Source organism: Siniperca chuatsi, linkage group LG20 (assembly GCF_020085105.1).
Source record: "Siniperca chuatsi isolate FFG_IHB_CAS linkage group LG20, ASM2008510v1, whole genome shotgun sequence".
NCBI lineage: Eukaryota > Metazoa > Chordata > Actinopteri > Centrarchiformes > Sinipercidae > Siniperca > Siniperca chuatsi.
Window position 1 is genome coordinate 11510867 of NC_058061.1, and position 11128 is coordinate 11521994.

The following is an 11128-nucleotide window of genomic DNA, read 5'->3' on the forward strand; positions in this document are numbered from 1 at the left end:
GGCACATGTTTATTCATACTCATCTCTAATGTCTTCTCATATCATCACAGCTCAGTGCTGCTGTCCAGCTTTCCTCCATACTCTCTCTCCTCTGACCCTGCCACCTCCACTCTTCTGTCTGCTGTCTTATCCACTGTCCCTGCCCTTCTGTCTTCACTGTCTGAAGTCCTGCAAGTTGAGAAAGTGGTTTGGATGACTCCTCTCACTCCGGGTCTCTTCTGTCCTCCTTTTCACGTCTTCTGCCTCTGCTGCCAGATCAACATGTCACCTACTTTGAGAGGACGAATGTGAGGCTTCTTCTCCTTGTATCCTCCCCTAAATCACTCCCACATTCTCTTCTAATTTCTTTGACACTGGCTTGACATTGTCTCTTCTGAAACATTAACTTAAAACCAGAGACATCAACAAATACATACCAGTATAACTCAATTTCTTTCCTTCCAAAGTTCTTGGCTCAAACTGGTTTAGGAATCCTTTCTACTGAGACTTAAAGAGACTGAAACGCTCCGCCTTAAAGAGACTGAAACGCTCCGCCTTTCCCACTATACAATTTTGCTATTGAAACATCTGCTGGCAAAGCAATCTAACAGCTGTATTGGATCTTTTGATGATATCACATAATCTGCTCGATAAATCGATTAATCGTTTAGGCCATAAAATGTCAAAAAATTGTGAAAAATGTCAATCCCAGTTTCCCAAGGTAGAGTCCAAGGTAATATCTTCAGTTATCTTGTTTTTTCCAACTGTTCAAAACCCAAATAAATTCCTTTTACAATGATAGAAAACAGTGAAAAGCAGCAAATATTAACAATTGAAAAGCAACTAGCGATTTTTTGGGGGCATTTTTGCCTAAAGAAATCACTTATTATTCTCTCGACCAACTAATCTACTCAATTCAACTGCAGTATATATTTTTCATATAAAATATATAAAATTATTAATATTTAAAAAATAAATATTTTAAAACATTAAAATATGGCCAATTGTCATGGAAATGTAGAATTTCACATTTCCATTTTTTAATTGATTTCTATATAAGAATATATATATCTTTATATTTATTTTATATAAAAAAATTTTATACTCATCCTTAAAGTGCTCAAAAAATGGAAATTTGATGATTTGACATTTCTGTGAAAACTGAGCAAAACCGATGCAGATCATGTGATGTGATTGAAATCTCCAGAACAACTACTAAATGGACCTTGAGGTGAGGTTATTTTGTCAATATGATTCTACAAAACCACCTAAATTATGATGAGTCTAAGTGATCCTTAACAGGAAACTAGACTGTAGTAGTTTATAGTCACGGCTGTGAAACACACAACAGAAACAGATTAATCAGATAATGGCTTTATATTCCAGTTACACTAATGCAGTACACACATAATTAGATTTTTGATTAAAACCCACACACACACCCAATATACAGCAAACCACAACAAATGACAAAAAAAGTAGCATATTAGTCGAGCAGAGTCCTAACACCACCAAATTTTATTTGGTTGTTGTGAAGCCATAATACCATTTTAAAGTTTCATTAGAAACACTTTAGTCTGGTGATATGGGGTCAATTTACATCCCTGAAAATGTAAAATGTCAAGTTTTTCATTCTATTTAACCCTAAATCTCTTTTATATCATATCAAGTATACAGCATTTAATTATTGCACAAAACTCTGTGGAAGTTTTACAGGTACACAGACAGTTAAAGTAAATTAAAATACCTTTACCTCTAGCATCAGAAGGAATAAAGCTCACAGAACGTCTCCTAAAAACTAAAAGAGTTTCCCCTCGGGGATCAATAAAGTATTTCTGATTTTGATCTGATTCTGATTCTGATAATCACAATGCATCAATGGATTAGGTTTTGATCTTGAAGGATTTCAGGATCAAACTCCAGCTGCGCTGATAACGCCTCATAAAAATCTATACTTTTCTAATGACAGATTAACCTTTTGTTCTTAGAGCAGCAAATCAGAAAGTGCACATTTTTATAAACATATATTATTATGTTTGCTTGTTAACACTTTCTTCTCTACTCCCTGAGAAACTCAAACACTGGTTAAAGGAAATTTCCAGCAGTTCTATAGCATAATCTTGTTTTTTAAGGCTAGAAGTATTTAATCAATTAACAAACGTATTACTTATCTGTTTTTAGTGCTTTTCATCAGCACCCATACTTTCTTACTGTCAACTCTAATGGCTTGAACAAGATGTACAGTATATGGATATGAATGAATTATTTGAAATATCTAAAGTACAAAATTAATGAAGATATACACTCAATTATTCATACTACCTCTGGCCTAAAGTTACTAGACAGCACCAATATCAGTGAGTGTTTACTTGTGTGTATACTATAGTCTGCAAAAATCAACAAATGTACCGTATACATGCCCCATTACTAACAGAATTTAGACATCTTATTGTAAACAGGATATAAAAACAACAAGTTTTCACTTAATACATACTTACATAATATTTTACGATTTCCTGAATTCAAACAGAATATTAATGTCCCTTTTAAATATATTTTTCTGTCCCTGTCATGAATTTAGTGAGGCAAAATGAGGTTACATGTTGAGTTAATTATGCAAATATACTAAAGAGGCTGAAAACCCTCATCATCATTCACTCACACCAATGTAGTGAACTGGGATTACATTCAAACATAAAGCAGGTATTGGACTTTTCAGAGAATATAAATCCTCCTCAACCTAAACAGATAGCCTTTTATCAATACTAATATTCACAGGGAGTTTTACAAGTACAGTGAGTGTTAGCTAATGTCTACACATATAGAATTTATAATCTTGAATTGGTAATTTGCATTACACTTTCTTTCATTGTTTCAGAGTCACAGGGTATAATGATGGGCCAAAGTGCAGGCGTGTGGCTACAGCCACTACCCTTTGGATCTCATGCTGGTGTAGATTACCATTGTATAATCAAGCCCTAGATTAGGTATCAGTAATGAGTGGCGGGGAGAGCACAGGTACTGTGAAAGAGTCTCTGTCACCTTATCCCTGTTCTACTCCGTCCTTGTCCCTGCCTGATACGACATGTGTGGTCTTTTGTCCCAAGTAGTGCTATAACACCCGATCCTACTTCTGTGTCCATCGTCGAGGTCTTGAGTGCAGTGTTAAGGGTTTTAAAAAGAAGCCTGTCAACACAGTCACCCCCAAAGGTAAGATGTTGATCACGAAAATCTCTACATTCTTACAGTAAATGTGACACAAAATGTCACAGCTAAGGTTGCTCAAAAATATCAGATACACTGAGATATTCAAATGTAAATTACATTCATATTGAAGAGGATGGTGTGTTAAATAGAGCCGACTGCATTGGATTTTGTTCACTCCAGAGCACACTAGACACAACTTTGGTTAAGATCTTCAGCATTTTGATCAGACTCGAAAACCAGAACTTAGTGCATCATCAATACTGCATATCTCCATTACTGATCATGATAATCTTGACCAGTGAGCTTGTTTATTTGCATTCCAAAGTTCTAATACTGCATACACACTTAAAACTTATCAATTAAGATGGCAATAGGCGTTTATACCAGGCCAGCATTAAAAGAATAGATTGACAATTTGGGAAATACACTTATTTCCTTTCTTGCCGAGAGTTAGATGAGAAGGCTGATACCACACTCTCATCTGTACAGTAAATATGCTGCTGAATATCTTACCTTAGCATTAAGACTGGAAACAAGGGGAAACAGCTAGCCTGGCTCTGTCCAAAGGTAAAAATCCACCTTTCATCACCGCTAAAACTCACAAATTAACATATTATATCTCATTTCTTTAAAAATACAAAAAAAACTAAGATAATAATAATAAAATGACAATTTACTGTTTTATGGTGAATTATGTGATGGACTATTTCTTAGCTGGGTGCAGTGACTTCTGGAGTCCCCACTGGTTACCTGGCAACTGCTCCCGGCCAAGAAATAGTCCGGCATCCACCAATAAAACCACAACTTGTCGTTTTTATACTCGTTTTTTGTACGGATTAAACAAAGGAGATATAACGTGTTAATTAGTGAACTTTAAAATTGATGGCAGGCAGATTTTGTTACCTTTGGACAGAGCAAGGCAAGCTGTCTCCCCCTGTTTTCAGTCTTTATGCTAAGCTAAGCTAACCGGCTGCTGGCTCCAGCTACATTAGAAAGTGATTAAGCGCATTTCCATAAATGTTGATTCAGGAAAAACAGTGTGGCTGGGGTAAAATCATGCATATCCTGCTGCCCCCCCCCCCCGTCCACGTCCTCGTGGGGCACTGTCACTGACACTAACCTTAACCATCACACCTAAATGCCAAACCTTAACCCTTACCCTAACCCTAACCTAATTGTAATCTGTACCCTAAAACCAAGTCTTAACCCTCAAAAGGCAGTCCCCATGGGTTAGTGTGCATTTAGGTTAAAGTCCCCACTGCGATATAAGAATATGAAACACACACACGCTGATCTCATCTCTCTTCCATTATTTTCTTCAGGCAGTCCACTATGTCCTCGCCGCTGACCCAAGGAACTACGTTTGCCTTGAACTTGGCTGCCTGGGACTCTTGCATCTCGAGCAGCAGCCTGTGCATGGGGAAGTCCCTCCTGGGGAAAGCTGCGTCCCGGGGCCCGAGGGCCAGAGAGGGACAGATATCATTGGCCCCATCACCGATATAGAATACCTTCTGGAAGGGAGCACCGCCACGCTCCTTTCGCCGGGCCGCCAGATACTCCCGAAGGATCACCTGCTTGCACATGTTTTCAGGACAACGGGAGCACGAGTGGGAGTGGAAAGGGAGCAGCACAAGCCGGCCAGTCGCATCAAAACTGGCCGGGTTTGTGAAAATCTTCCGGAAAAGGTGACGCACCCCAGCACGGTCCAGCCACGTCTCGATGAAGTACATGTTGGCGTCGGAGACCACCGCCAGCTCAAAGTCCTGCTGGTGGCTCTGCAGATACTGCAGGAGGTTCAGGAGGCCAGGTGTCGGTGGGATCTTCTCCACCACTGAATAGATGGAGTCCTCAGACACGCCCTGCTCCGCCACATAAGCCAAGACCTTCTGCATGTGCTCGTTGTAGTGCCCCTCCCTGTAGCTGTTTTTCAGCCAGTCAGGAAGCTGTTGGCCAGGCAGAGCACGCACCACAGCATCATCACTGTTCTCATTGATGATGGTCTCATCAAAGTCGAACAACACCAAAAAGCGCTGTTGCTGTGGCGCTGAATTGGTTAGGTTTGATGGAGCTGTCATCTTTGGTGTGTGAAGGAAATGGTGAGTGGTCCCTCTCTAAAAAAAGGAGAAAAAAAATGAAAAAATGTCAGTACGTTTTTTTTTTTTTTTTTTTTTTTTTTTTCAAGGACAACAGATGCTGAGGAGCACTCTTATTGCAGCCTACTCTAAAATGTAATGTTAATGGCAGGATGCCAGTTTGACATCAAACTGTGTCCAGGGTTCAATTAAACTGCAGCAACTGCACAGAGGAAACATTAAAATGTATAAATACTCTTAATTAGGCCATAAGCTGTAGGGGAAACGTATGTTTACAAGAGAAAAGGAAGGAAGCAGAGTTTAAATTAAACGAAAAAGAACAGATAAACAGGATGTTTATCACACTTAGCAAAAGAAAACAATCTCGAAGTAACCCATGTTCATTTTCGGGAAATATCAAACTGTCTTTGTTTAAATCACTGCAGTAGCTTTTGCTATACAACACATAATCAGACACTTCCTAATCTCATCGCAGTTCTTCACACAGACATTCCTTCAGGATTGAGGGAAAAAATCTCACTCAGACATTTATTTATACATGCCAGATCTTGCTCTATTTACATAGCCGACTTTTAGGTCAAAGCTTTCACTGTTGCAGGCATGTGGTAACTTAAGTGAAGAGAGAGCTGGTGCAGCATACCTTTACCATAAGTGGAACAAATATGAGTGGTAAGATGGAAAAAAAAGTCAATCCACTGTCCAATTACAATTTTGATGTATTTACATTGTATGCTATTTTATATTTATTACATTGATTTGACAGATACTGCCTTACAAAGCCAAAACGCAGTGACTACATATTTGGTCAAAATGGAATTAAGACCAGAAGCTTTTTGACATCTGTTTGACCATATAACAGTTATTATGCCATAAAAATGTGTAATTGTGGGGTGAACTAATTTGCAATAACTAGAAAACAGAGGTAAAAACCAAACTGCAGTGACTGCACTCCAGCTAGTCAAGGCTAGCTGGGGAGACAGCCTTAGCTAAGGCTAATTTACACACTCTTTAGTTTCCTGTGATTGAATCCATTATGATGCCCCAACATTTTAGTAATTGATTCTGTTATGCCACATAAATAAGGCAGTAGTTAAATCTAGTCATAATGAAAAAACAAGAAATACCAGATAAGCTAGTCTTGCTGAAAGGTTACTAGCCTACCTTAGCAGCGTAGCAGTAACTGCCATCTCTGCAGACTCCAGAGGAATTCATGTGATTTGATGTGGTTAAGCTGCCTTTAAATCACATATTAAAGTCGTTGACAGTGGTTAATAATCAGCCTAAACAGGCATAAAATGAATTTATATATGTTACACAGTCTAGCTAAGAGCCTTCAAAATTCAAACTACACTTTCTGTCGTTACTGCTCTCTCCCTTTGTAAGGCAGTATATATAGTTACTTGTTAATTTGTAGATTTGTATGTATTTCACATACAAAACACATGATCATCAATGTAATGTAATAACAACTGAGAAGGAATATGCACTACATGCCCTGACAAGTTTAAGATTATGATCTAATTCCATAGAACATTGTAGCAGAGTGCACTGGGTTTATGTCTTAATAATACCCTAATAAAAAGTGAAACTTGATATGATTAAACCGAAACCACTTTGGGCCAAAAGAATATTCCACAGTCAAACCGCAGTAATTGACCCTTTTTTATTTGAAGAGTCTAGCTCTTTAAAAATGTTTTTTTTTATTGTGAGTCTACAAAATATAAATGATAACAACATATATGTATTTTAATATAATACTATGGGTTTGCAGGGGAGCTTGGCCTGGCGGGACATGATGAAATGCATGCATACCATTTTTTTACGACTATCTCAGCACCACTGATAACATCAGACCAGCTGGTTTAATGTCCTGAAACCTGCAGGTTGGCTGCACCTACAGCATAGTGCCAAGCGAGCGTCCGCCTGGTCTACCACTGCAGCGACATTATTAATAGGGAATATTTACACACTAAGCTATCTAATTTTAACCCGGGAGCGCTATTCCTGTATCAGAGGTTACCGCTGAAAGTCATCAGCGCGGCTCTGTCACGAGTCATTAAGCTGGACTGACCGGGTGTTATGTGCCCGAGCGGCAAAGATTCAAAGGCAAATTCAATCAGTAAAATTATACAAAGAGAAAAACGACAGAAAAAGAAAACCTGTGCGGAATAAGACAGAAAACAGGCCTACCGGCGGAGGGCACACAAGCGGGGATAGTAGGCGAGGTGCCCGGCTCCGGCGACCGCATCCCAGTGACGCGGCAAGATTTTTTTAAAGAAGACTCCCCGAGCAGCACAGAGAGGGCATTCCCTTTTAAAGCCACCGTGTCAAGCCAGCCAGCGTAAACACAGAACTTCCGCCGCAACCTGTCAAATTAAAAGCCTCGGAGAGCAACATTCTTGTGACTGGCGTTTTAGAAATAGCCAGTGGTGGAAGAAGTACTCATAACTTTTACTTAAAGGTTATATTGATAACATTTTTATGTAGACGGATTAAAATAATAATACATCCCCAGAGCTTTTAGAGAAGTGCGGAATAAAAGTATCACTTTTCCTAAAAAAAAAAAAGGATTGTAAATTAATCATTTTAAAAATTTTGACAGTCCAAAATGAATGTTTTGTTTATCTCTGTGTGAGATGTGTGACGTTTGGTTCCTGCTTCTAGCAAGGCTTGTGAACCAATAGTATAGGTTTTGGTAATTGGTATCACATGGTATAGCTGCCAGTTAGTGTGGAAAAAACGGACACTGACATTAGCACATATTAGCTAACTTAGCTTCATCGTCCGAACAACAATAACCCATAAAATTACAGTTCTGCATATTTAAACAAAATAAACAACAACTACTGACAGTCATAGTCCTTAAAACCTCAACTAATGTGTTGTCACCGGTCAAAATTAGAACAATAACAGCGTCAATCAGAAATACTTTATTGATCCCCAAGGGGAAACTCTTTTGTTACAGCAGCTCACTATCACATCAGTGCACACAGGAATAATTCCTGTTAGCATTAGTGACAGTTGTGTCCAGTTACTTAATGTTAGAGTTCCCTCAAACAATGTAATGTTATAACGAAGACGTGTATCAGAGGGGATTTAGAAGTAGGCCAGGGTCCGACATAGCCAATGGCCCAGGGCCAGTACAAGTTTATGCAGGGCAAGTTGATTGACCAGTCACTGGTCCGTCCTGGGCCAGTGGCGGACTGGTCCACTTATGAAAATACCAGCGTTGCTTTGTGGCGCTCAGCTGTTTTTTATAATCTATAAAATGATGCTAGCTAACGTCAACTTTTACTGTAGTTGTCTAATGTTGAGTGCTGTGGGTTTTAATAGCATTCCCACAATGTAATGCACTGTACTCTTTGATTGGATTCGAATGTAAATATTTACCTAATGTCTTATAGTGTAAGGATGATTAAGTCATTTTACGGTGTTGCAACATAGGGCTCCTGTAATTATTAAATGATGAGGGGGAAAGGGGTTACATAAAGCAAGCTAGCCATATTCTAAGATTACTATGGATAGCTTTACATGAGCACAAAGTAACCTGAATCTATAGCTAATGTATAGCTATATGTTGCAAAATGAATTCATTACTCTATCAGGAAAGATTCAACACTTGATATGACATATCAAGTGATGAAATATGCAGGTTGTGCAAAGAACTGGCAACCACTGGAATGGAATGTTATCAGAGTTATCAATAGCACCTTTAAGTAAAAGTAGCAATATGTAAAAATACCCTGTTACAAAAAAGTCCTGCATTCAAGATTTCACTTAAGTAAAAGTACAAAAGTAGCCTATTAACAGCAAAATGTACATTAAAGTAAAAGTACTTGTTGGGCAGAATGATCGCTTTCAGAGAGTTATATTATTATATCATATTATTGGAATATTATTACTGATGCTTTAACACATAAGCAGCATTTTAATGTAACAGCACATTTATACTATATATACATATATACTGTTGTATAGCTTCATCTATAGCACAATATTGTATTTTATAAATTGATCGTATGTTTTGTTTGTAAAGTCTTAATTTGTAAAGTAACTAGTCAGATAAATGTAGTGGCGTAAAAAGTATATTTGCCTCTGAAATGTAGTGGAGTAGAAGTGGAAAGTAGAAATACTCAAGTAAAGTACAAGTACCTCAAAATTGTAGCACAATACAGTACAGTTGAGTAAATGTACTTTGTTACATTCCACCACTGGAAATAGCCTAATTACGTAGTCAAAGACAAAATAAACAAACACACAACATTGCATATCCATAGCCATACTTCACACACAACACACAACACCACTGCACACAACCAACAATCAAATTATCAATTAAAAACATATAGTTTAATTAATACCTCTCTAACAGTGTCAATCAAAACTGAACATTATTATCTGTGTTAAGATAATGAATGGCTGAGCTGCTGTAGTGGATTGCATCAGATTAGGTGTACCTAATAAAGTAGCCACTGAGTGTAGTGTACACAGGTTCTTATTACATTGAAGGGGCATTTTGTTGTATGTTTTTGTTGTACTAATGGGCTATTTTCATAGTGAATAGTTTTATAAATGGTTTTATGGTTGAATGGTTTTATAAAACAACTTTTTATTAAACCATCAGTATATACTGGGGTATACTGGTAAATAACTACTACTGGCCTGATACCATAGAGCTATTCAATGTGTTTAGAGAACAGCTTGTTATTGTCATTTAAGCATGTACTACTAATGAGCTAATATCCTACTGAAACAGTCCAGGGAACATGTTTATATATGAAGCTTAGAGTATATTCAGGATGTACCTCAAATACAACACAAAAGGTTATTTAAAGGTAAAAGGTTAAATTTACTTAATGTTATTCCATTTTAACAGAACTAAGTACATTAAAATATAGTGCGATTAGCTTTAAATTGTGTTTAGTATTTAGTATGTACTTAGTATAGTATAATTAAAAGTGATAAGTACATTGAGAAAAAGCACAACTTAAATTTAAATGTGAGTAATTTTAGTAGTACGTCTAGTTTTGCTAAACATGCTTTTCCATAGTCAACAGATTAAATATTTATGTTACTGTATGGTTAACATTCAATACAACATAAATACAGTTTCAACCACCTTGGTGGAAAAACACGTTTTTTGAGACTTCTGATGCACATAAATCAGTATTAAGAAGCAGTATTAGGAGAGTTATGCAGATATCTGCAAGTTACATCACAACCAGTTAAATGTGTATTCTGCTCTATACTGCTTTTGTTGTCTTATGCACAATAAATATTAGAATCTTTTTGCAAACAAAATGCTTCCAGTTCTCTTGATGTTATTTCTAACTGGGCACTTTTGGAGCCAGGTTTTCCCCTCCTGTAACTGGACACCATAATTCAGAACCATCATATAACGATGCCATAATACACAGTGCTGTACGTTGTCTTGTGAATTTGTATTCAAAGTACAATTCAGGCTGATACTGTAGCAACAATATTAATACTAATAAATGATTTAATTGACAATCAAACAGCTGTTACACTGTGGTGGAGACACTGCTGAAAAGTTGTCACTTTGCCGTGTGCTGGAAATGTCCGTCTGAAAATTAATAGAGGCATTTCTGTTGGAGTCAGCTGCAGCTACAAGTATAAGACATCCCTGCAGACAGTTTAGGGTTAAACAAAGGACATGCTCTAATTTCCCAAGACTGTGTAAACTATATGCTGTACAAAGGGCTGGACAAACTCTTAGGGAGATAAGAACAAGATAAGTTACATCCTCTGCTCATAGAGAAAGGGGATAATAAACATTATGTTATCACTATCAGAACATCTTAGCCTCGCCACCCTTTATAAACATACTG

General features: G+C 37.5%; 1 protein-coding gene across 2 annotated transcripts; it reads right to left on the bottom strand.

Annotated features, from left to right (window-relative positions):
- Positions 1–1337: 1337 nt before the first annotated feature.
- LOC122867193 (probable phosphatase phospho1) lies at positions 1338–7750 on the bottom strand. Of its 2 annotated transcripts, XM_044177652.1 has the most exons (3): positions 7470–7750; positions 6441–6514; positions 1338–5297 (listed from the first exon to the last, which is right to left on the bottom strand). In XM_044177652.1, the coding sequence occupies exons 1-3, from the start codon at positions 7525–7527 to the stop codon at positions 4482–4484; spliced, it is 948 nt and encodes a 315-aa protein (XP_044033587.1). In that variant the 5' UTR covers positions 7528–7750; the 3' UTR covers positions 1338–4481. The 2 variants fall into 2 exon arrangements, with proteins under 2 accessions (XP_044033587.1, XP_044033588.1); XM_044177653.1 differs by lacking the exon at positions 6441–6514 and having other exon boundaries at positions 7470–7615.
- Between the last annotated feature and the right edge of the window lie 3378 nt (positions 7751–11128).